We start from the raw sequence: 27456 nt of genomic DNA, 5'->3' as shown, positions 1-27456 counted from the left end.
TACTCACACACAGGCATAAATACATGGCATACACACAAATGTGCTACTCATAGTTTCTCAGCTGCAGGTGAAGCTAAATGGAATTAGTGACAGCAAAGAGATGGGTCACTGATTTAAACGTTGCTGGAAAACTGATTTTAGTCCCGCTTTAAAAACCTGACATGTATTAAAAACAACAAAGTGAAAATGTAGGTGCTCTTTTTTATTTTAACATTCATGATTCATTTGTATGCTCTGTCTGAGTAAGATACATGACTGGGTTCACCACAGAATGGGGAGTGATGAACAATTCATGACTGAGTCAATACAAGTGATGTGCAATTCATGACCAAGTAAATCTTAGAACGGAGAGTGATGTCAAATCCACGACTGGGTTCAACTCAAAATTTGTGAATGACGACGGGCTGGCGGAGCTGCCTGCAGATGACCTCGCCGATGTAGAGGGAGTGTGACTTGACCTGGATGTGCTCCTCCAGGGACAACTGGGTCCGGGTCAGGGCTCGAAGCTCCATCTCCGCCTGGGACAGGCTCGCAGTGAGCCTTGGAGAAGAGAATGGAGGCAATAAGAAGGTGGGTGGAAGAAAGCCAGTATGGTTGCAATGAGAGCATGGAAGACAGAGTGGAGTGCACACATTCCACACAGTGTGGGAATAAATGGAACAGAAGAACGAACGGAATGGGAGCGAGATGAGGACGTATGCGAGGCACAGACAGGGAAAAGTACGCAATATGAAAAAAGTGTAAAATAATTCGAGTGAAGGAGGAAGGGGAGGAGGAACAGAGAGAGGGGTGCAGGGGGTCAGATGCCACGCCTTCAGAAAACGACGAAGAACGGACAGGCAGGCTTTTGTGTTAGTGTTCCCCTGTCTTTGCACTCACCTCTTGATCTGATCAGAGAGCTCCTGGACCTCTGCTAACAGCTGCACGTGTGCAGGGTCGTGGCAGAGCTCGGCGTTAGGCCTCTGACTGCGAGCCGCCAGTCGGGTCTGTGCAACTTGGAGGGGCCCCTGCTTGGCTTCAATGGCCAATCGTAGAGATGCCAGGTTGCTCTCCTGGCTTGAAATTTCTGATAGCACCTGAGAGAGAACAGGCAACTAATAACTTTAATATTAATTACTGAAAATGGTGATGATAGTGTACTCTGTAATGATACAAACGCTTAGGGAAGAATTTATTACCAATAATGTTCTGGCGAACAACTTTAACACATAAAACATTATCTAATCATGAGCAAACATACAAAAAATATCAGGGACCGGTACTGATGATATCAAAGTGGTATATAGGTGTTGTCCAATCATTCGTATAGTTGTCTGTGCACATTTGCAAACATGCCGGTTTTTCAGTGACTGAGCATCTGTCTGCATACCTTTACCAAGTGGTCTTCCAGCTGCTCCTTGGCGTTCTTTGTGTCCTGAATGTGCAGCTCCAGTGCAGCCCCTACAGTCTGATTCTGTCTGAGCATATCTGTGGCAGTCTGCTCTAACAGGCTGTCCAGTAGGACTCTAAGCGACAGGGAGTTGTTCTTCTCTTGCTCAGCCTTTGTGATGTTCATGTTGCAGAATGTTTCCCACTCCTTTGGGGTCACAGTGGTACTGGAAAAAAAGAGTGAAAAAAAGTTTAAAGAAAATCATATATTCTAAAATGTTGAACAGATAATTGGTTCCCTCTAATAGCTTCTAAACTATGCTGTTACATTTACATTTACATTTATTCATCTGGCAGATACTTTTATCCAAGGTGACTTACAAGTGAGGCAGAGTACAACACAAGCAAAAAATCATAAGGAGTCAACAATATTATAAGTGCTGCATGACCAGGTTTATATATATATCACCATGTTCATTCTCTCCTTTGTGTTGGATATTATTTGAAATTGTTAAACAAATGTACTGGGAATAAAAAGGTTGATAAAAAGGTTGTGAATCCGCCGTGTGTGTAGGTAGAACATCGTGTTGCTTTGTGTTTCAGCAGGATTCATTCCAAACAGAAAACCGTCACGCATGTCTATGTATGCTCAAGTAGCTCATCTTGCAACATAAAAGGGCACTTAGCTCCTTCTTGGCAAACCACTTCAGGCAAGACAACGCCCTTTGTCATACCCCAAATGTCTTTTAATACTTTCCTCCAATACAATGACATATTTAGCTGTCGCTCTTTACCTTGCAGTGCTGTGGTACCTATCCTCAGCTTTGCAGAGGCTAGGAGAGGTGCTGGTGAGGATGGAGCAGTAGTCATCAATCTGCTCTGTCTGGAACTTGTTCCGCAGGTCATTCTCTAGGTGGTACTTCACAGAACGGTTCAGTCTGGAAACACACTCAAATGAACCAGGGAGTACAGATGTGAGGAAAGACAAATAAACATTTTATTTATATAACTGAAGGTTACAGGTGTGCGGGAAAAGGGTGAGAGAATGCATGACATATACTAGGGATGTAACGATACCAAAAACTCGCGGTACGATAATACCACGATAAAAAGTCCATGACACGATATTTATTGTGATATTAAGAAACGAAGAAAAATGATGACTTGAAAAAATGTCCTTTATTAAATAATAAATCAGCATTTTTTATTCGTATAAAATTTGTTTTTCCTTTTAACTTAAAGTGCTTCTGCTTTCTTTCTTTATTATAATAAAATAAAAGTAGCCAGCCATAACCTAAGCATGTGCAAAAATTGGCATGAATTGTCTTTGGCAATGAAAGATTGAACTATGTATGTACAATTCAACGGCAACGCCAAATCTCTCTCGGGGGGGGGGCAATTGTTGTGATGATGGCTAAGGTGACCTGTTCAATGGGTAAATTAACAGCTAGCTAACTAGACATTGTCACATTGCATTGTGCAAAATAGTCAGCTAGCTAACTTGACATTGTCACATTGCAAACAAAGTGTTAGCTACCTCGCGGCCTGCTAGCCACGTTTTCTGCTCATACAAGCTCCGCAAAAATCCCTGGTTATACGATTTTCCCCCCTTTGTAGATACTTGCTTGATGTTTAAATTTGGTCTGGGTGGTCCTAATTCTTTAGTTGCCAATTTATCCTGATTATTACGATGACTGAACGGTATTTCTCTTAATGACACAATCGAGTTGCTCTGAGTTGAGTTAACGTTATCCATGTTGACCTTGAATGTGACAAGATTGCTGGCTGCCCCAGCGATCCCTACACCAAGTTATGCATGACAAAAGCATGTTAGTGCAAGCCCCCCCGGAACCCATACAGATTGCATTGCAAAAAAAATGCCTTAACATGTCTATCAGAGCAATCTGGGAGATTTGCAACCAGACTGAAATCGCCCAAAAGGGGCGTTACTCCACAGAACACGACTTGACACTGATTGGACTATGATATTCAGAGGCAGGACAAACTGTCTAGAACAGTCACAGCTAGTGTAACACTGTGATAGAATGTGATAGAAAAATTCCCTCCCTTTCCACCTTTGGTGGTGCGTCGCCCGACCACCCTAAGGAACAAACCGCCCCCAAAACAAGTTGCACAATAAAAACATTACAATTTTCGACAAGGAGAGACAGTAGAACATAGCTATACTAGCAAAATAACCAGGTAATATCCTGGTAGATTTTGTCACAGTCCCACAACAGTATCAAGACATTTTTTTATCGCGATATTGCAAAATTCAGTATATCGTTACATTCCTAATATATACTATTTCATATTTGCAGTCCATCCCGCATCCCCAGTGTGTTTCACCTGATCTGCTCATTGGTCTGCTCCAGGCTGCGTTTCAGCAGTGAGGTCACTCCCTCAATCACTTCCTTTTCCTTTATCAGTTCCCTCTCAACTTCATCGTGCACCAGGTCAATCCCCACACGCTTCTCCCTGGAAAAGCACACAGGCTCTCAGTAACAGCTCTGTCCACGCGCAGCTTATCATTATGCAACTACTATAACTGAGTGGTTCTAAGCAAAAGCATGGAACAGATTTGTGTTCAGCTGGGATCTAGGGAGGTTGGCCTGTCAATCACCTCTCAGCCAGACACTGCAGAGTGACTCGCAAGGGCTCCGAGCAGCTCTCTAGAGCCCTCTCAACCCTGGTCCTGAAGGTCAGTAGCACATCAATCTCCTGTACCATCTCCCCCAGCTTCTTGTTCAGCTCCTGCTTCCAGAACTTGATGTCCTGGATCCTCTGCTCTAGACACAGAGAGGGAGATTGGCACAACAGGTGTCAGGATGAAGGGTTATGGCTTCACAACCGGCACTTACTCACTCCCCATCTATTTCATCCATCTATTCATGTACACCTGAAAGTTATTTATATAGGAGAGAGCAATCACCTGCAGACTAAGCCCAACGAGAAATATAAATCTATAGATTATACGGCACAAACAAACAAATAGAATAAAACAGTGTTAAAAAGATTCATAACTCAGTAGCCAAACAAGATGTTTATAGTAGAAATATCACCACCTCAGTTTCATTGTATAAATTGTTTTTTTTTTTTTTTGCCATCTTACCCAGCTTCTTTTTAACATCCTGTTGCATGCGTTGTGCTGCCTTGTCACTTTCTTCCACCAGCGCCTGGCTCTCTGCGATAAGACGCTCAGACCGCGCACGCTCCATCTCCGCACTCTCATAGTGTATCTGATTTGTCAGCCACCATTCCGGGGGTAGAAACTTGGATGGCACCTCTTTCACTTCAGTCATTCTCCGCTTAATGTATTTGGTATCTGGTTCTTATGGTTTATAATCTGACAGTTTTGTAGCCTATAAGGCAAGGACTGTGTTTGTATGCCTCAGAGCCTTGGTATCCTTCACTATATATATATCTGACTTGTTCCTGAAAAACCAAACATACCAAAAATAAACCACTGCTGAAATAGAACCGGGTATAAATAGTTTTAGGTTAGGTTATAAATATTTTTAACAGCATTTACATTTACAATATCTGACACACTAAAAATAAGTAACTAACAACTAATTTGCTAAACATCACATCACAGCAGTACTTCCAGTTTTCTCTATTGGCCAAATTCAGTGAATATGTGTTAGCTTGCGTTGACTTGCTAGCTAATAACTACTCGACTAGCTAACGGTTAACTAATTATAAACGCACTTTAAACAGTTAGCTCTATGGCTAGACATATATCAAGAGTAGTAAATAGAATTTAACCAACTATCTTACGATAACTGGCTAATGTTAGCCACCAAGCTGGCTAGCAAGCTAGTTGACCAACTAGATAAATATGACGGTATGAGCGGGTATAGCAATGGCATTGCATTCCGTAACTATCGTTACCACCCACTACGTTTACAAGTCAGTACCTCTTAAAATTTTAGTAAAATACACTTACCGAGTTTGTATTGGGCTGCTGCTGGCTTTTGTTTGCAGTTATACCAACACCGGCTTTCTTCTTGCTGATGCTTTGGTGATTTATTTGCGACCGGCGAAGTTTTTTCATAGGACATAAACAAAGTGTTACCACAGCAACCCTGAAACGCACTCTCATCTCCAGTTGCACTGGAAAGGTGGAGTCAATCGGCGGAGTATTGTTACTAAATGTATAGTTAGGAAGCGAGTCGGTTAACTTATGATCACATTTCCCCTAATCATTAATTAATATCTGTTATACAAATATAACATTTGTATTTTAAATATATACTAGCAATCGTGTGTGCAGCATATGCACAGTAATGTTATTAACACGTAACGTTAACGTCCAAATTAGGGACTAACACCAATGGATGTATCCCTCATGTTTTCTGATAAAAGGTGAATCGCTATTCAAGTAATTTCTGTGCTGGTGGCGTATCAAGACACTGTTCAAATGTTTTAACACTTTCGGTTAAACATGTAAGTACTGACAAATGTCTCAATACGTATTTTTCTGTTGCTCTAGCAAAATGGATGGCAAAACCTGATCACATACGCAAATACGGACAGAATAAAAAAAAATGCCTCAACCATTACTACGAATGTGATGCAGACACAAACATGCATAGCAATAAAATAAGAATCTTTTGATTCATGTTTTTATTTTTAACATCTGAAAAGTAACACGATTGCTAAATACAAATATTTCCATACGGAATGACATTGAAGAGAGAAGGTACAGTCTCATCAAGTATTAAATATTAAGGTAATAACTGAAGAAAAATGTTAATTATAAACATTATACCCCTAAAGCTTAGTTCACGCAAACAAAAATATGTTATGAGATGATGAACATAGGTAACTTGTCACTTACAAAGTATGACTGGGCACCTGTATATTAACCGTTTAACTAAGTGCTTTGAGATTTGAAATGGTTACTGTTTATAGTTCATTTAATTTTCTTAAATCTCCTATTATAATTTACAGTCACTGCATCTCTGACTTGTCACGATCATGTTTGCTGGAAAAGAACATGGCTGATTTGCTATTCAGGTAAGATCTGTGCTTACAAGGAAGAGAGGAAAGACAGACTTGCAAACAAATATCAAACAAAAAGCTGAAAAGTTCAAATATGCAAAATCACATCAGTTTGTTAATATTCTTATTATTCTTTGAAACAGCTTTGACCAGCAACTATTATTAATTTGTAATAGCTCATAAAGATGTTTGGGGGGAAAAAAATCAGTTGAAGACATTAACACCACAGACCTTTTCTGGGGAACCTCTAAATTTCTTCTGTGGCAGCTCTGTGAATCTGGTCAGCTTCCACAGGCCCCCAGAACAAGAAGGCAAAAGCAAATGAACCAAATGTCCATGTAGGAGGCCTGTCAGCTAGAGCTGTTGATCTAAGCAGTCTTAGCTGGCAGTAACTTTGTCCAAACAACTGATGTTCTCAGGTACTAACCCCTCTTCAATGGCTGCCTTTGACTCATGCACCTAAGACAGACACAGACATTAATGCTTAGTTCAAAACACATCTATTGCACAGTCTCCTGCATCTGTCCGAGCTTGGAGATGTCCCAGCAGAATCCAAAACCCTGTCTTGTTCTGACATACACCATCAAACTCAATACAAGAATACCTAAAAAATGGAGTGCATTCACTTTACAGTGTAACACTTCCTTGGATAACCATTCCTTTTCCTGGGCAAAAGTTATAAATTAAACACTTATAAAACACTTATAAATTACACTTATAAATTACATTTTTTGTCTTAGCTTCTTCATAGTCATGGATTATGTGTCTTTAAAAACACAGTACGGGACACTCACAATAAGATCTACTAAGAATGGTGTTTTTCTGAACAGTATTTTCTCTGCAGATTTTATTCCTAAAATGTACTGCAGTATGGAGACTGATTTGTGGAAAATTTAAAAATGCAACTGATTATTTGCATATCTCTTTGTGCTTTGTTTACATTGACAGATATACCACAGCATAAGAGCAATCACTCCTCTAGGGCAGACATGCAGATGATCTCAAGCTCCCCTAGGGTAAGGTCTTTTTGTCTAGGGTTATTGAGTCAGCTTCCAAAGTGTGAGCCATCCATGGGTAGTATAGATCTTGTGAGATGTGGGTCAATTACACAGAAATGAGAAAATTGACGTCTGACAATAAATCCCTGAGCTATTACAACATGTTGTAGTCAATACAACAACAGCTGATAAATTGAATTCTCTCACAAACAAATACTTCTCAGATTAGCACTATTAGACAAAACTGCACTGCAGGGAGTCTAGACCAGAGTGACAAGGAGGAAATACAGCAGGAAAGTATGCTGTCATGACTGCAACAACTCCCTCCTGGGTGCAATAATGAAGGAATTGGCGCCAGTGCTGTTTTAACAATTAGGTAGCATGCATCTGAGTACTCAATGTACTGCTTCATGCTAGACACAAATCTATGAGGGGTAGGAGGGGAGGTTGTGCATTGTTTAATATTTCAGTAAAATTAAATGGGTATTGGGTCAGAGCAATGCAGGGTTGTTCTTTATTTGATAATTCACTGGGTAGCTTCCCAGTTAGTTAGCTTGCTAGGTAGTTCATTAGATCACCAGCAAGCCAGTTACTATGTCCCTCCACCACTACAAAACACTAGACTGACATACCCTTCTGTTGCTTGTCTTGTCACCCTGTTTACATTCAATTAAAAAACCAACAAGCTTTCAAAATACTGTGTACAGTACCCAAAAGTGCAAAACTGACTGCTTCAGACATGTGACCAGAATGTCGAGTTTTAAAATGTTTTTTTTTTATTATTATTTTAATATAACGCTTCATCGACATATTACTCACCTTAAAGGGAGAACTAATGCCCACAATACACTGCATGTTTCTGCTGTAGTAACAAAGCACACACTCCCCACCATGAACTGGGATCTCCTCCTTGCTCATATAAACCTAGGGCACACATAAAACATGCACATTAATGCTTACACCCTCACACCCCTGAGCTTACTGTCTGCTTGGCAACCTCTGCTCATATGAAAGTTCTCTATGACCCCGTGTTAATGGTAATACACAATTCTAATTATAAAGATAGCAAGACAAAGTAAGAATGCTGTAGGCTGTTGTACCTGTGTGACCTCATTGCTGAAAGAATTCTCATCATTCTTTACCCAGGTGTAGGTGATATAGTCTGAGGCATTTCTGAATCCAACCTGTAGGGGGAGACAAGGAGTTGAAACTGCAGAAATAAAACCAAAAGGGAGAATGTTTTTTTCAAGGCAGTGAGAAGAAGACAATAATAAATTTTGACATGATGCAAGGGAAATGTTTGCATCTGCGACAAAGGATTATGTATGTTGTTACTCATTTTAACAAATTTATATTATGTATACCTAAAGTTTTTTTTTTTGATTGTACATTTCATTATGCAAACTTGCATATCTCTCTCTCTCTCTCTCTCTCTCTCTCTCTCTCTCTCTGTACCTTGTAGAGGCCAATCCAGTCCCAGGTGCTGAAGGGAAAGGGCTGCAGGGTGCTGTAGGTTGCCATGGCATCAAAATCTGCGCTCCACTCCCCCTCTGCACCCACCTGGACCAGCGGGACCTCATACTTCTTCTTCAGCTGAGGAAAGGAGAACAGACAGGGGCAAAGAGGAGGTCAATGGCATGGGCAGAAAGGAGGGGAGAGGGAGAACATTGCAAGAAGGGGGATGTCATTTCATATGAAAGATTACATTACTATTTAAAAAAAGTTAAGAGAGAAGGAATGTGAGAATTGTGAGTCTAGACATGGCTCACCTCTAAACTAAAGGTGCTGATGACGGGCTTATGTTCGCTGATGCCATACTCCATATTACTAGTATAAGTATCCTGCTTCACCACCACATTAAATTCTTCCTCGTTCTTCACATACTCTTTCTGATTCCCCTCCTGCCCAAACTCCTTACTCTTCTCATCCTTTTGGGTGGAGGCTTTGGGCTTCACCCTCCAAAGGATTCTATCGGTCCAAGCTGGCTTCCTGCTCTTGTCACTACATATAAACACACAGAGACATGAATCGCACAAAGATAATGACAGAGAAAGAAAGAAAATTACATCAGTCTAAGTTAGACTTCCATGAGATCCAGCTGTACTGTCAAAGCTCCAGTGAAGCTAGGTCAACCTCATCCTTCTGTCTCAGATTATCTTTCTTTCCTCTTTTCCCTGTATAGGGCAACATTCCAGGTCAAAATATCCCTGCTCCAAACATCACCAGCTAAAAACATGTGCAAACTAATGCTCCCTTGTTTCATTGGATACTGTAAAGTCTACATGTGCTGCTACATAAGGTGCACAGCGTGGGACTAGAGAGACAGGTACTCTCATTCTCTCTCCACCCTTGAAGGGTAAAGACAGATGTCCCCAGCAGACAACAGGGAGAACATTGCAGCTTACATGAACTGACATACACATTTTTTTCTTCACTTATCATATGGTAAAAGTAGGATGATATTTACTAAGTTGCACATTTATATTGATAACTTTTATTAATATAACCATTAGTGGCTGGTGTAGCACAGTTGGTTGAATGTGCAGATGAGCATTTGGGAATTGCTGATGATTTGTTGGAAAAATCAAAAAACTAATTTTATTTTCTTGAAATATCCACATCAATATGTACATGAATCAATGCATCAATGTAAATCAATGAATCATTACACTCATACTAGCTACTGCAAGATAGCCATACCAAGATAGCCATACCCAAATTACCCAAATTATTAGCTGCTACATATTACAAAGAGATCATGTTACAATGAGAACACAACCCAGTGGAGCAGGGAATTAAAACAATATAGAAACACAAAAACTAGTAAAAATATAGCTGCAAGCAGAAATGATGGGTCCAAGCACCACAGGGCCACCAGGTAGACAACAAATCACATCAATTTTGGTGAAGACTGAAGAACATTTGTGGGAGGAGTAGCAGAAAGATTGTTTTCATTAAAATTCAAATTGGCAGACATTGAAACCATTGTGTGCTGAACTTGGCATGACTGAAGGAATCAGAAGAAGAAAGAATTATGATTTTAGGCCATGCAATTCAAAAGATATGTTAATATATAAATATAACTCATATGCATTATGTATTATAGTGCCACCTAGTGGTCAAATGACAATAAAATGCTTGGGCACCCTCAGGGCATAGTCACAAACACAGGCACCATATCTGGTGTCAGTACACAAAAGCATTGCGTAGATATGGCCTTACTACCTGTTTGGCGTCTTTGCTATTGACTTTGTTAGCGCATTACTAGCGAATGCTTTAGATAAACAAAAAATCATGGATGAGTTTTGTGTGGCATGGTCTCAATATGCTCTGACTCAATTTTCAGGGAGGAATCAAGGAATCAAAAGAAAAAAGAATCATAATTCTAAGCTAAAGACATCAAAAGTTATGAGCAGAAATTCAATTGTTTTCGTTATAGTGCCACATAGTGGTGAAATGACACAAAACTTCTTGGACACTCTCAGGACTGTGTAGGAAGTCCATATACCACGCTTGGTGTGAAGACACAAAAGCATTGCCAAGATATGACCTCACTTCCTGTTTGGTGTCTTCGCTGTCAAACTCATTTGCATGTTACAGGCAAACACTTTGGAATATCTAAAATATTTGGATAACATTTGTGAGGCATGGACTCAAGATGATATGTACCAAATTTGGTAAAGATTGGACATTTGTAGGAGTAGCGAAAAAAAAAAATGTTTGCGTAAAAAATTTGTTTTCCGCAAAATGGCAAAAATTCCAATATGGCGGACTTTGACGGCAATGGGTGTATTGGACTCGGCTTGACCTAAGGAATATAGGAAAAAATTCCAACAGGGTCAGGAGTTATGGTCAAAAATGTTAGCTGAACTTTGACCTGATGGTGGTGCTTGATTTGCTGACCCCAAAATTGGTGAGTGGACAGCTGGGACTGTCCTCTATGAGTGTGCCAAATTTCATAAAAACCCACTGTCAGTGCTCCCGCCCCCTAGCTGTTGTATTCTTGTTTTCCTTGTGTTGTAACCCTGCCCTGCTCTCCGCCCTGTCTCCGCCCACCTGATCGTCTCCACCTGCCTGCCTGCACACCTGCTTCCCATCATCTCATCAACCCAGCCCTATATCTACCCTGCTTGTCTCTGTCTTGTTGCCAGTTTGTTGCAGTGTGTTTGTACTTGTCTTGTTCCTGCTGTGGTTTCAGCCTGCTCAGTGTTCCCCGAATCAACCCTGCCTGCGCTTTGACTTTGCTCCTGCCTGCTGCCCTGCCTTGTTCACCTGATCTACCTAACTACCTGGCTTGACCCTGCCTGTCCCTGGCTTTGATTCCTGACTGCGTTCAGACTGCCTGCCTGGTCTCTACCCTGCCTGTTTCATGGTTATGATTCTGCCCTGCGTCCTTAATAAAGGCACTTGGAATCTGGAGTTCTCGTGGTCCGCACCTGAGTCCTTGACTGGGCCCTGACACCCACCAAGGGGTTCTATGGGCTGCCATAGACTCCCATGGCAGAAAGTATAATATTGAAAAATTCTAACAATTACAATAGGTGTCTTGCACCTTCAGTGCTTGGCCCTTAATTAGATGCTAGAACATGTAAAAAGGAAGAATTGGCGTAAAACATAAAAAATTGAAGAGCTGTTAAGAAGGTGGTTTCTATGAATTAAAGGCCAAGTTAAAATTGGCCACATATTTGTTTCCCTAGTCTTTGGAGATAATTTCATAGCTGAAGTGCAGCACTCAAGAGTGATTTTTAGAGGCAAAAGAATCCTGGTGTCATCTATTTGGAATTTGTGGGCAGGTCTCTTCTCCTGCCCCAGGTCAGACAAAAATGGGACCAGAACAATCAAAGGCTTTCACAGCACTTTATAATCTATCCTGAACTTGAGGTACAAAGAGGATCATTTTCCCTGGCTGAGGTCAAGGTCAGACCCCGTGCTGTTGACTTTTGGACATGTAACATTTTTATAACCTTGTCTGTTGATGGTATCTCAGTTATCCCTCTAAAACGCAACCATGACCCCTGCACTATACAGACAACGCAGCTGAACGTATAGTGCTAATGCCTTTTCTGCAGGCAAGACTTGTGTAACTGAAGCTGAAGGGAGACCAAGTTCACAGTTTATTCCCCTCTCTTTTTTGCGATAGACATGACAGGGGTGTGAGTATACACTAAACAGAGACACAGACAGCATTGTATCAAATGCAGGACGGTAAGAGAGTAATGGATGGGCTTTGATAGGTAACTGAAGGCTTGTCCAGATTGGACAGAATATAACTACAGGTAGGAGTAACTACAGGTAGGAGGACAGGTGAAGAGATAGACTGTGAAGTCATTGGAGTGTAGGTTGTCTGCACAATTGAGTTTTTGGAATGTGACAATGTAATTAGAAGACACGTGTGTGTATGCCTCTTCGAAAAAGAATGCTACCTGGTGTCATAGTTCTCAGAAAACAGGTCAAATTTGTAGGTGGGTTTAAATTGCAGGGGTCCCTCTTGAAACTCCTGCAGGAAAACCTCCTCCTTCTTCATTATCATCAGCTGAGACAGTTACACGCCACAGGGAGAAAGACACATTGAACACACTGTAAGAGTTATAGAACAGAATAGTCACAAAACATTCCAGCATGGGTACATGTATCCAAAGGAAACAAAATACACACTGTGGGTTTGTGTGAAAGTTCCTTGATAAATATCATACATTAAGCCTTTAATAACTACATAATAGTTAAAATCCTTGTGCATTAAGGTATGGTTATTATTGTACCTGTCAGTTCTTTTTTGCTAAAGTCTGTGGATGTAAATGTGCTCATCAGTCTGACCTGGTCCTTCTCCCACAGCTGGCTGTAGTGGTTCTTGTTGATGGCAGAGCACAGGGAGTTCACACTGTGGTCCACTATGCAAAAGTTTAGATCTCCGAACCAAAACACAACCCTGAAGGAGGAAGAAGGACCACCATCAAGATCCCACACAGCAATCAATGACACATGATCCTCTGTACTGATTTCTCTCAGCCAATGAGCAGCAACTGCAGCGAAACGAAAGACATCCGTTACCATAATACAGTGTCCACATGCAAATGCACAACTGAGCATTAGACTGACTCATGGTCAAGGACGCGCGGCGTGTTGTCCACGCTGAAGGACTGCGAGTCCAGGATGTACTCGAACTCATCAACACGCTGTATGGCGTTCTTCATGTGGGCCGCCAGGTGACAGTTCAGGAAGCAGAGTGTGTGGCCGTAGAAGGACAGACGAACAGACACCCCTCCCTTATTGCCCTGGGTGTGCAGAGGCAGACAAGAGATAAGGCACCTGAAGTAACCTGTCCTCTCTTATCCTGGCATCCAATACAACCCACTACCCCCCCCCCCCCCAAACTCACCCAGCTGCTATTCACAGTCAAACCCAAATAACCTGCCCAGTGCCCTATATTCGGCACACGGTAGCTTCCAAATGTAGTCTGTATCAGAAATATGATCTAACAAAAGGAGGGGAGTATCTTCTCTCTTCAAACAGTTTTGACACAGTGCTCTAAGACCTCAGTATGCCAGAGCATTTTGATTTGTGAAAAATAAGACTAATGCTCCTGAGATATCCATACAGGAGGAGCTGTCAAAAATCCCTTTGCAGAAGTGACTGAATTTGGCCCCCTGGGTGGGGGGGGTTTGATCAATGTGTGGGTTTTATTTGCAATTTCTGTACAATACAACCTGTTCCTTGTTGTGCTGTTGGCAGCATAAAAACACACATACACAAACATAGTGTTAGTCATTTGTGCAAAGATATGCTGACTGCAAATTTGTGTGGACGTACCCAATAACCGAAGATGCCTGTACGAGTGAAGGTTGCCTGGATGTCTCGAATGAAGGGGACGTGTGCCTGATGGCTGAAGACGAGCAAGAGGAGCCCCTGCATGCGAATGGAGGACATCTGAGAGAGACAATGAAGCCTACTGTGAGGAACCATTGTGGAACCATGCTGCTTCAGAGCTGTAAGGAATCTGGTGCTCAGCTTATAGCACAACATGGAGACTCTTTTACTAAATGTATGATTTCATCAAGAGCTGCATCACAAAAATGTGTGACTTTTCAGAATCTGCCATGGGATGTTACGTGTGTCAATAATTGAGATGATAGGGTGCATACCTTAAACATCAGACATCAGCCTAGCAATGCAAAGGGCATGAGATCAGATCTTCTACAGTATATCTAGGACAATGAAGCCTAGTCTTGAACCCCCTGTGGGTCTCTGTTTTTATTCTGAATCCTGGTAAGCAATTCCATGCATCTATTATTACGAGTGCAAATAAATAATGTCAATGTGAAATTTACCTTTAACAAATTTCTTTTGTAGAGGACAGAACTAATCTTAAAATAGCAAGTTTTTGACTTTATTAACCCCTCTAAAAAATTAAAACTTCAATGAAATCCTCCCTCTCTTTTTAAGACTAAAGAAATTAAGCACCTTGAGTCACTCTTCATAAATGATACGCTTGATACGTGGAACCAATCTTGTTGCCCTTCCCTGTACACTTTCAATATCATCCATCTTCTCATACTGTGATGCTTAGAACCGGTCTGAAAAAAAGTGGTCCGACAAAAACATTGTAGATCACTAATATAATTATTTGAAAATATAATATAATTGTCAGGGCTCAGGCACGGACTCAGACACGGACCACGAGTGCTCTAATTCCAGGCGTTTAACAGAATGGTCAAACAAGCAGGCAGTCCAAAACAAGCAGGGTCAAAATACCAGGCAGGCAGTCCAAGGGCAAAACAAGGATAAAAACAGCAACAGGCAGGGTCAAACCGTGGAGGCAGGCAGATTAGGCAATCAGGACAGAAGGGTAGGCAAAGACAATGTCAAGGAACAGGCGAGGCAAAAAAAAAACCAGAAACTCTAAACAGGGAACCACAGACGGGACCAAGACAGACTGAAACAATCTGGCAAACAAGACAGAGACAAGCAGGGTAGATATAGGGCTAGGCTGGTGAGGTGATGGGAAGCAGGTGTGCAGGCAGGCAGGTGGAGACAATCAGGTGGGCGGAGACAGGGCGGAGAGCGGGGCAGGGCTAGAACACAAGGAAAACAAAAGCACATGGACAGGGAAAAACAAAAACACAACAGCTAGGGGGCGGGAGCCCTGACAATAATATAATATAATATAATATAATAAAGATCATATTAATATAATTTTTTGATTTGTAATAAATATTGTTTGAATGTTGTTGAATTTCCTTAGCTTCCCAACTGTTTGCTTCAACTCTGAGTTTAATGTCATTACTTAATTTTATCATTTTGATTTTAATGTCCTTTCCAAGGTCAGTTATATAAATAAGGAACAGCAGACATCTCAATGCCCATCTCTGAGGGACTAGAGTTGCTATGACTCCTTGCAGAGATGAGATTCGTCTCTTTGTATTCTATGCTATAGCTAATTGTTAATCCACTTTAACACGCCCACGCCTCCATTAATACTTACTAATGTCAGCTTGATAAGTATTTGTTGTACAGCTTTGTTGAGCGTTGTTTTTTTTGTTTTTTTTTGCAAATCCAGATAAATGATTTCATAAATCTGATTTAAGATGAAACACTATGAAGTTCCCTCACAGAAAACTAGAAGATGTGTTAAGGATAATCTCCTTCTGTGAAAGCCATGTTGACTATCCCTCATGACAGTTTTTTTTTTTTTTTGAGAAATAACCCTGAAGTATACCTTGTGTTGGACTCCAAAGTCTCACACAAGATGCAAGCTAAAATAACCAGGTCGTAATTTTCCTATTACATTGCCTTTTTTCCATTTGTCAATTCCAAGACTTTATGTGTCACACAGTGATATACACTTTATAGATAATCCCTCCTATTTCTTGAAGCAACCTTACTGACGTATTTGTCTTATTTAGATAGTGGCCTATTTAAATACTATCCAATATTTGCTGTGTGTTAGTTCCCTGGTGAAGCTCTAGGCTTCTACAGTAGCTTTATGTCTATAAAGCAATGCCCCTGGCTTGATTTTGATGCACCTAACATCCTCTTTGACTTTCCTTTGCATACTGCAATATTTTAAAAAAAGCACATAGGAATATTTTTTAGCCACCACAGTGGATCAGTGCTACTTCTTGGGCTACTTCCCAGGCTACTTTCCTAAGGATGTGTGCTTGGATGCAGGAAAGCACAGCAGATGCACACAGGCCAACATGCCAACAGCTACTGTATATCTCATCCTCCTAATTACACAGCTGTGGTTTGTTTTCTTGTTAGTAGACGGCTGTTTAAATGCCCAGCACACAGGTAATGGCATGTCATCAATCGATCAGCTAAGAGCAGCCGATGGCTTTTTAATTTATATCACTGGAAAACATTGTGTCACAAATGTTTGAAAACATGAAGCATTAACTATGAAACATCATCTGTTCAGGAAACAGGCCAGTGAAGGCAATGCCTCACACTGCCTCTCCCTGAAGGAGGTGACTGATTTATTTCTACATGTAGACATTCCTGGAGTGATAGGGAACCCTGTACTAGTAATAGCATTAACAGCAGAGTTCAACAAATGCTTTCAAGCTTTCACAGCAATAAACCTTTTCTTCTGTCCCATTTCTGTTACCATGGAAGAACCTAAAGACCTACAGCAGGAACCACATCACATACAGTGTGACAATACTCTCCACAATCACTTTCTGCAGGTCCCACTGCCAGAATACTGCCAGGGCCTGCAAAAATCCTAGTTGACAAGGCACCATGTGAACTGAACGTTGAGCTTGTCTGGCTCTACATACATTTGTGAGGAATTTCTTTTTTCTGAAATTACACTGAACAAAAACAGGACTGAAGCCAAGCTTTGCAATGTCTTGTGACTCACAGTAACTCAGAGCAGCCAGCCTCCTGCCTGACATCTCCCAATTTCACCAGTCCAAGTCACATCACTGTTTGCATTAGAGGTGTCATTGCTGAGTAAAATATGCTCCGTCGAGTTTTGTCTATGACGTATTCAAACTACTGCTGCCGCTAGTACTGCCAGGAATTCATTTGTTATGTAATACAAATTATTCAACGTGTCTAATTATGCTTACATATACAGTACATTTATGGAGTTATGAAGTAGTCTGTGACTTATTTGTCCAGACAGCAATGAAAAACGTGTGGACACTCATGGCCCACACAATTGACAAAACCTTAGAACCTTAGGGCAAGGGATTTAAATAATCAGGACAGGAGAGGGGGGTGTTACATGTGTTGATGTGTGATATTTGATTACAATTTAACTGCATGGCTGAAAACAAAGTAAAACTACCTGTGTGTGTGTGTTTGTGTGAGTGTGTGTGTGTTCTAAGAAAACAAAAAAAAAAAAAACTAAATAAGGGATCTCCCAGACCTGCAGTCCCCAGGAGCTGAGGTGCAGACTGGGTTTTTCTAAAGCTCCACTCTTCATTATGCTTCATTTCATTTCAGTCATTTTCAGTTTCCCCCACCTGGTGGGGAGGAGAGTTCTTCCTGCTAAAGATAGAGAAACATGGAGTGCATGCTTGCACCTCAGCCTGGACTCAGCCCCACCCAGGCACTCCTTATGTACCACATTGCATGGTGGAGCTGACCACACAACTGGCTGTTCCACGGGCTATGTTAAAATTCTAACAAGCTACAGATTGAGGAAAAAGCTTTAGCTATCTCATCTCAAGACAGATCACAGAGAAATGCCTCATACTGACACCTAACAGCACAGACATCTCAAAGAACGAGCATGCAGCTTTCTGCTTTTTGAGATTTGAGTAGCGATAGAACTTCTTAACAAGAACAATGAGATGCTTTATTGTCCCACTCTAACCCTTGCAGTGAGGTGGCGGCCCAGGTCTAGTCTACCTTCACGTAGCCATGTGTTGACAGGGTAGCCATGAGGGTGTGACTCCAGGGGTCCTCCAAGGCCAGGTCCTTAATCAACCTCAGAGGGGTGGAGTTCACCTCCTGCAGGCTAACAGATAACACTATATGACACTCATATACATTACCTCCATTACCTCTACCTACATTTTTGCCCGGGGGCCACCACTGTAAAATTTCATAGACATAATTCACTTTTTTCACTTAGTTAACTTGCTTAAACACAACTAACCCTGTTGTATCTTTCTGAATAGTTCGCTTTAGCAACAGCAAGCAAGATAACTAGATAACAGAAAATTAGTTTCAACTGCAAACATATCTATATTTCTCTCATGATAGTGAAATGGTGCTGAGCCATGATGTGATTCAGAACACATAGAACAAAAAGGTATCAGTTCCAGTAACTCAGAGGTAACTTTTACTGTACTGTAACTAAGTACATCTACACTGATGTTCCCAAGTAACAGCTGTTGGCTCAATCTCAAAAGTCACATCATAAAAGGTACATTTTTTAAAATGATACAAATTAACCAATCACAGTGTGGAGGGAGGGTCAGACCCATCAACTGAGTTACTGATAATGTCAGTGGGTATACATTAGGAGCATATGACTCCTGACAGAATAAAAGCTTGAAATATTTTATTAACTGCTAGGTTCTCTATGAAGAATAAATTAAAGTAAATTAAATTGTAATACAGAGTTCAGAAGAAGCAATACAATGAAACACATACACTTTTGTGTGGTTTCCTAAGTTTTGATGTAAACATGTTTTGAAATACCAATGCTTGAGTAATACATCATAATACAACATGCAGTAGATTCTCACCATTCATGAGGGACACATTCTTGAAATGTCACAGATTGGGAAATAGCGAACTGTATGCTGAATTCTGTACTTCACTATGGACTTATGTACAAAGGGGGGCTTGTTTCTGACACAAAACACATTTAAGATTATATAATAATAGTCAACAAGTGATTCATATGTATATTCACATAATTTAATACATGGAAATTGAACTTCTGAAAAGTGAGCTTGTTTATATAATAATGAATTTTAAATGAATAAAAATGTTAGGTCGATTCTAAATCTCCAGAAAGCATGGGAAGCTTTACAAAACAAGCAAAAATCTGCTTATTTTTAATAGTAAACAAATGTTATTTATGTACAGGATCAAATGTACAGTGAAGAGGTTTACAAGATTGCCCTGTAAAATGAAACCAATTGTATTAAAGGCCCCTTATAACTATAATCCTGGTTAAATTTGTGATTTAATGCACTTTAATTGATGTATGTTCAGATACTTTCATTACATACATTTAGCATACTTCACTGAGCTTACGGCACATTTGATGTTATTTCGTTGGTAGATAATCTTGCTAACGACCTGTGTCTGAGTTCCATATACAGTATGTAATGTTACTTATGCTTTTGGTAATGAAATTTCAAGTAACAAAATGGCCTTTACAATGCATTTACTTTATTAACTGGGATATACCTGCAAACACATGTTATTGACAGGTTTTTCAGGTAGTGCTGTAATGCCCTGCAGCCTGAGGAGAGAGACCAAAGCCGCAAACGAGGGCTCTGCTTGTTGCAAATATGTGAAACATGGTGAATCCATAAATGTTGAGGATCTCCTGTAAACACAAAGAAGCTCATCCACTCAAAAGCTGCAATTCTCTCACTCACCCAATGACATAGAGGTCTGCTGCCCTGTGTGAGTTCAGTTGAAGTAGGGAGCTTATGTCACTTGGAGGATCCTCTTTACCCACATTCCATGTAACCACATGTAGCCTTGTGGAAGGAGATAAGAAAAGTAGAAGGACACAGATGAAGTCTAAGAAAGAGGGTGGAGATTTTTACATTTGAATGATACCACTGCAGACATGCCTGAAGGGAAAACATACATTTCTGCCACAGGAAACAAGACATGTGTTCACATGACTTTGCATGTTGATGTAATAAGGCATTTAAGAAAGTCTTAAATGACTAAGTCTTATTGGTTGCATTACACTTGGAATTTGATAGATTCTACACAAACTGCTTGTTGTTCTATAGACTGAGACAAAGAAGCCTATGTCCACAGGGGAAGAATAAGTCCAGGAAACATTTGAACTAAACCGAGCCATGTATTCAGTGAAGACATATGTGATTCATTTACTCTCTGTGAGGGCTTGAGGGCTGATATTCTTGACAGTGTGTGGTGAAAGTCCAATGGAGTATGGAGCTGTCAAATCCCAGTTTGGCAGGAGTTGGTAGATTTAGATCGTTGCAGGCCCAATGACAATGACAATAACAATGTGGGGAGGAGCGGTGATTAAACACTGGTCAGAGAAGTAAAAATAGACTCATAAAACAAAAAACACTGAGTAGGAGCAATATATCATACACAAATGATGCTGAGCGGTGAGGATAGGGAGGAGGGAGGGAGAAAAAGAGACATAGCGAGAGAGAAAAAGAGAGAGGCCACCTGAACTGCTCCCTCCTGTCGTAGCCGCTCCTCTGACCTCGGAGCAGGAAGACCTTGTCGAGGGTGTGAGACACGGCCTCGCGGACTCTGCTGTCAGGGCCGAGGTCCTCCACGCAGCCGAGCAGCTGGATGAGACGACTGCGTAGGGCGAGGTGCTTGGCAGCGGAACGGGGGCCACAGGCGGGTACGCTGTCTGCATGTCCCTCCAACGACCAACCGCTCGGGTTCTCCAACACCGCGGTCATCTCTCAGCCTTTGCCCTGGGAGGTACTGCAGTGGAATGAATGGGACAGTCAAGAGGTGGCAGACAGGCCACCAAGGAGAGTCCAGCAATGATGAAACCTGTGACCAGCTAAATTTTCTAAAGAGTCTTCTCTTTCCTTTCAGACACAAATTATGGTGTTGATACAGTGCAAAGATTTGAGATTATAAAAATGGATTTTCAAAATGGATTACTAAGTAGGTAATCAAGCAATTTTTAGATTTCTGCTTTATTAAAAAAAAAGATTGCAGTAAATCAGAACCTGGATTGTGTGTCACTTTGTCCTCGGCTTTGGCTTCTCAAATTCAAGATTTCTTCAGGGAAGCAAAATTGAGTGACACTACTTTAAATTCCTTTTGATTCTGCAGGCTGTTCTTCAAATTGACTTGGTTTCCTTCTGGTGGCAGACAGAGGGTGGAGAGACGCAGAAATCCTTCATGTGCCGTAACCCAGCTATAGTACATACACACCTGCTGCTGGCTTTTAGCCAGTATCTGTTGCTTTTCTTTAGTCTAGCAACAGAGAGAGTGTGCTGGAACCAGTGAACTGGTTTTGAAGGCAGTGGAGTTGTAAATGTGGGATTAAGAAAGTAATCTGGTTCAGAGATTGACCACGTGACATTGGTTACAACCAGAGAGAGTTTGACCCGCAAGCTCACTGCCTATATTATCGCGTGGATTGGGTAATTCTGAAAAAATGGCATAATCATATAATCTGGTCAATTAACCATTTGCTCAACCCTCCTCCTGCAGGAAGCAGTGTGTTGGCAGGGGTAACTGAGGCAAGGCAGTGGTGGCTCCACCTTAAAGGAGACAAGACAAAATAAGTGATATGGTGATTCCAACCTGGCCATGCAACTCAGGTTGAAACAACTCCCTGGTCTATGCAGTGTGTGTGTGTGTGTGTGTGTGTGTGTGTGTGTGTGTGTGTGCCTGTGTGTATGTACGTGTGTGTGTACGTGTGGGGATAAAAGAGGAGAGGGTGGAGCTCTGTTGTACTCAGCAGCCAGGGGAGAGTGTGGGGGTCTCAGCAGGGAGCCACAGTAGGGGTTTCGAGGATGCAAAGTGTAGGGAAGTGAATAACTGGGCAGCATGGGCAAAGCTGGTGTTATCGTAGCAAGCAGAGGAAGCGCTGTGTTAGGTTTGCAAGACAGCAAGCTACCCATGTTTTTTTCTAAGCATGCGTGGCCATGCGTGCCAGTTAGAAGGTTAGTGCAAAAGAAATATCAGGACACATAAAAATTTCTGTATATTTTCTGTATATAAATTTCTCATATGAACGGGTCTTTCATGCCGGCCTTCAGTATGACAGGCAATGGTTTGAAAGGTTTCTGTTTCAGAATCAGCGCTCCTATCAGGAGATTTATCTGGGCAGTGTTTTCGATAATATCATTTGAAATACTGATAGGCCTGTCTAATTGAGTGTGACCAATGAAACGAACAGATTTCTTGCCTTACTTTATCATGACCACACTCTTCTACTAGTGCTTAGCCTGATGTTCATCCTGCAGTCTAACCTGTCCCGATTCATGAACCCTGAAGGCTGTACAAAAAGCTGTTCCACCTTCAGAGAGGATTAGGTTTTGTAATCAGAGACAAACTGATCAAGTGGAGGTATGTTGACATTTTCAGTTCGTCCACTAATAGGCCTGGGTGCAAAGTTTGCTCCGAGGGTAATGTAGGGCAGTGCCATTTATAGCATTAAAATGTACACTGACGCAGTTAAGACCTTGCAAAATCGAACCCGCAAAATGGACATTAATCAGCTTTTCCAAGAGTCCAGAGAGCCTTGATGAGCTGACTTTGCAAACAAAAAAGATCAGACTCTGAATAAATTAATGTACTGATCGATAATGTGCTTCTTGCCATAAAAATAATAATGTCAGTTCAGCTCATTCATGATCATTTAGCTAAATATGAGACCACTGGGAAAGTAAGAATGATGCATCCGCATTTGTGCAGTCAAGTAATACAGTGGTTGAACTGGTCATATTATGCACAACACCAGATGCAATAGCTATATATAATAATGATCAATTGCTTGTTATTGTTTTAAAAAGGACGGATTAAACATTTGGCATTTTTGTGAGGTTTTTAACAAGCGTTGTCATGGAGATGGGGTTTCTAGACATTCTCTGTCCAGACAGTGTTTGAACCAATGCATCATCTCTTTGGCCTACATCAGTGCGGGTCGGCCTCCTCTCCCAAGAGCGATGACCTACTGTACCACCACCTGTCCGCTGCTGAGGAGTAGCCTCTTAGGCATTTGTGCTACGGCATGTTGGGCCTGCCCTTTGATATTTACTTGGTTCTATCCCCTGAATGTGATGCATCTTCAGTGTTAGCCTCTGTGGTCACCTCCCCACAGTTGATTCGGTGGATTGCAAACTGATGGCTCTCTTGGAGGTTGTATGTCTTTTTTTTTTTACCACTGCAGCTTCCCTAAACTAACATACAAGGTCAGTCTCTTGACCCAGTCTTGGGGAGTGTTGACTGCAGTGAAATATAATTACTGGTTCTACAGGTAAACTTATGGAAAATAGGCAAAACATCACACCACTTGGGAGACATGGGCTCGGTCCGCAGAGGTCCGCAGAGGTCTGGCAGGAGGGCATGTTTTTCTGTGGGTGATGCTGCTCCGTCCCAGTGTTATGCTTAATTTGTCATATATAATATAATATTATAAGAATATAATAGCCCTGCTTACTGACTGAATTTTGAATTTTAAGTTTGAATCTCAGTTTGTTTGCTTAGTCTGTTTTGGAACTTGGTGTTTGTCTGTTTCCTGTGGTTTGTTGTACTCTGGGCTTGGCCCAGAGAATCCTAGGTCCCACTGGATGGTCTCTCTAATTCAGCATTTTTCTGTTAGTTCCACAATTCATTTATGTTTGTTGTCTTGTACATTTCCTGTTATTTTCTTGCTTCCCCCTCCCTGCATGGGTGGACCATGAACTTGCCTGGTATAAACACTCCTGAATTAAACCCTATATTATACCCTTGATTATATCCTTTGAGTTCTACAAACCTCACTTTACAACCTGAACAACAAACGTCACCTTTTCCATCATTCATGTGTCTGAGCATACAGCTGCTTTTTTCAATATACCACTATGTGTTTGAGGACCTTTTTAAAAAATTATTTTAGAGCTTTTGAAAAGTAAACATAACAGAAATCTAAGAAAACTATGTACATTTCTTTTCACAAAAAACCTAAGATGAAGAAAACTGACAGTACTCACATTTTTAAAGAATTGCATTTCAACTTATATTTATTTTCTATTTAATTGATTTTTCCCCATTTCAACAATAACATCTCAAAAAAGTCAACAATGGCTATATGATATAGGAACAAGTAACTGAAATGCATTGCGTACATATACATGCATATATGCATATATATGCATACTGTATATATGTAATAACACACCAGAAAAGAGTACATAAAAGGACAATAAAGTAAACAAAATGTACATTTAAAAAACAAATATAAAAAGTACAAGTACAAAGTAAAAGTACAAGAAAAACATGTTGATTTTCCCACCAGATATTTAAAATCCACACCCCTATCACTGACCTCCACACAGACAGATACCCTCTGTCTTCAGAACATGACCATTCAGACACAGGTAAATTCAGAGTCAAATCACTACACAAAGAAATCAAGGTGATGACACTGAAAAAAGGATTATGAGACTAAGGTATGGCAGTGTAAAAGTGCTGATTCTCTCATTCTGAGGGAACGAAAATCATAAACCCACATTCATTGTGCTGGAGTACAGTACTGCATTAATGTCAAATTCCACCTGCAGTTTCTAGGTGTGTTCAAGTCACAAGAATATTGGCCGTTCAGCAAACACATGCAGCTTCAACACAAACATCTTGCTCTTTTTTTGAAAACTCAACTCGTGCGATGTTTGGGCAAAGTAGGACGAAGAGTGAGAGCGCTGGGAGGGCAGACCTGTCCCTACACACTGCTGTATGTGTGTGTGTGTGTGTGTGTGTGTGTGTGTGTGTTTGTATGTGTGTGTGTGTGTGTGTATACCAGTGGTATAGAAAGTCATTTTACATTCAGAACCAGCAACAAAGACCATGAGGAAGATACTTTCACTTCAAATGATACTTCATTCACTCATTTGTCCTGCTGTCTTTTTAAACCATTAGAAATGACATGCAGAACATACATCATTTTTCAGTATCAGTGTATGTCTTCATGTAGTGTATTTTCTTCCTGCATAGTGCAGGACCGTTCAACATGGCAATGCCTTCCTAATGGGCAGTTAAGGTGCATGTGTGCTCTGGAGCACTGCGTCTCGTTCATGGCACTCTGGGGGATTCTAGCACATCTTCATCTCTGGAACAGTGTGTCCATGATCTTAGTGTGTGTGAATGCTTTGTAAACAGGAACAGCGGAGAAACAGGTCTGACAGGGTATCTGTGGGTGCCAAAATGCAATACTGAGACACAAACAGGTCTATATCTGTGATGTGAGAGGGGGCAGAGCACACACTGCTTGTCTTTTGGCATCTGTCACTGCCTACACCTCGACTGACATTAACTTTAAGTTCAAGGACATCTTCAGATTTTTTTAATTTTCCGAGAACCTGCATCACAGAAGTGTCCAGAGCTATTAAATCTGTTTCATGCTGGCAGACATCAGAGCAAAACCTCTCTCTCTTTCAATCTCTCCCTCTGGAGTAGATAACAGACCAAACACAGATGGACACATATTCTAAAACTGTGTATATAAATGCACACATTTTTAACATATATAAACTTGTCAGAGGGCCAACATTTCAGGCACTGTTTTGTGAAGTGAAAGTAAGGTGCATTCTTTCGTTGGCCCTGGGGTTCAGTCCTGTGTACTGATCACATCGACTGGCAGAGTGAAACACTAAATCCCTTTTGAACAAATGCACCACTTTGCAAAGCTAAATCCAGGTTAACATCACCAGAAAGACAATGACACAAGAACACCTTGTACGCCTTAAGTAACACTGATACTGTACTATTTACTGATATGTAAACGGGACCGAGAGAGAGTGGGAGGAACCTGCTGACCTGTCATGACAACATGACCTGTTGTCCTCTCTGTGGGACACCGCCCACAATGCCCCACCCCCAGACCTGAGTCTGTATCATGAGTGCCTTCAACTCTGGGGCCCCACCCCTCCTCACCACCTCTGTATCCCTTTCAACCAGAACAAGTATGTTCACTTTTTCAATTTTTTTTTTTTTTTTTTTTGCTCCAGGTGGTTGTTAAACGTGAGATACTGCAAGGGAGTTTGGAGGTTTAACTGAGGGGAAGAGTACCGTTTAGCTTAGCTTGCAGCTAAGTAAAAAAAAAAACATCCCTCTTCAGTTATTTACAAATGCATGCACGCATGTGAAGACGCTCAAATGCACAGGGACCTGGCCATGCGCCTAGTGTAGCCTGAAGGCATACAAAATGGCAGGGGTGTTATGCAGGCAGGTGTGCTTCTCCCGCTGCGATCTGGGGTGTGCAAGAGGGGTTCACTGAGAGACAACAGCTCAGAGCAACATTTATCGTTACAGGCGAAATTGAGTCAGCCAGTCGGGCCAGGTCTGAAGAGGGCCCTCTCAGTACTGAATGCTTGAGATTGGAGTCATAGCAACACGGTCACCATATAGACCAACGCAAGAGCCTACATGGATCCAAAGATCATCTCATTCTACACATCTAAACTTCACGTCAATCGTTCGCTCAATCATTTCACATAGCCAATTGGATTCAGTTGTATACCTAACAAAGATCCAATTGCTTGACACTGCAGGTAAATTAGTACTGTAAAGACGAGACCTAACGATTCTGGCGGCTAACACAAACACGCAAAAGTAACAGTAAAAAAAAAAAAAAAAACAATGTGGAAAGCTGACGGCATCCAGCCACTGGTGCTGCGGGGCCCAGCGTTAGGGAGACTCCCTGGTGCTCCCCGGTCTGGACTGCAGGGCAACATGAGTTTCTGACCTGTTATTGCTGGTGGTGGTGGAGTGGTTCAGCCTCATGTTGCACATTGCATGGAGCAACAGCACCTTCAATTCATCCAGTCTCACGCTGTATGGGCCGGGTGGGTCAATGCTGATTGGGTTGCCCCCCATCCCTCATTGCTGCTACAGTTTAATCTCTCAGTTTATATTTGCGTGCGCTGTGAGACTGTGAGCTCTAAAGAGCTCCACAATGGCCCATTACGCTACTCGCCCAGTCGCAGTGCCCAGGATGGTGTCCTGTCCCACCAGAGCACCTCCCTGGCCCTTCATGAGCAGGACAGGACAGGCAGAAAATACATGGCAGGCGAATGGATTTCACGCACAACTGGGCTGAGGGATGAAGCCAATCGACACGTTTGCCATTTAATCATCCATTCACTGAATAATGAGTTGGCCCGCCGCTCCACACTGCTGCACACCATCTTCAACACTCAGCCTCTTTGAGCAGCAATCATGGCTTTGGTTA

At 41.5% G+C, this 27456-nt stretch overlaps 2 protein-coding genes across 2 annotated transcripts; both read right to left on the bottom strand.

Annotated features, from left to right (window-relative positions):
• Positions 1 to 380: 380 nt before the first annotated feature.
• Positions 381 to 4759, bottom strand: tekt1 (tektin 1). Its single transcript, XM_036537831.1, has 7 exons — positions 4481 to 4759; positions 3992 to 4157; positions 3718 to 3846; positions 2163 to 2306; positions 1370 to 1595; positions 880 to 1076; positions 381 to 540 (listed from the first exon to the last, which is right to left on the bottom strand). The coding sequence occupies exons 1-7, from the start codon at positions 4668 to 4670 to the stop codon at positions 381 to 383; spliced, it is 1212 nt and encodes a 403-aa protein (XP_036393724.1). The 5' UTR covers positions 4671 to 4759.
• A 1994-nt stretch (positions 4760 to 6753) lies between these two features.
• On the bottom strand, positions 6754 to 20968 carry LOC118782913 (inositol polyphosphate 5-phosphatase K-like). The gene is made up of 12 exons (XM_036536535.1): positions 20724 to 20968; positions 19943 to 20047; positions 18231 to 18339; positions 14181 to 14297; positions 13470 to 13645; positions 13188 to 13299; positions 12797 to 12906; positions 9143 to 9374; positions 8829 to 8966; positions 8474 to 8557; positions 8193 to 8297; positions 6754 to 6834 (listed from the first exon to the last, which is right to left on the bottom strand). Exons 1-12 carry the CDS (start codon positions 20966 to 20968, stop codon positions 6754 to 6756), a joined length of 1614 nt encoding a protein of 537 aa, XP_036392428.1.
• Between the last annotated feature and the right edge of the window lie 6488 nt (positions 20969 to 27456).

Source organism: Megalops cyprinoides, chromosome 9 (genome assembly GCF_013368585.1).
Source record: "Megalops cyprinoides isolate fMegCyp1 chromosome 9, fMegCyp1.pri, whole genome shotgun sequence".
In the NCBI taxonomy this organism is placed as follows: domain Eukaryota; kingdom Metazoa; phylum Chordata; class Actinopteri; order Elopiformes; family Megalopidae; genus Megalops; species Megalops cyprinoides.
Note: the sequence above shows the minus strand (reverse complement) of the source record. Positions and strands in the feature narration are given on the sequence as shown.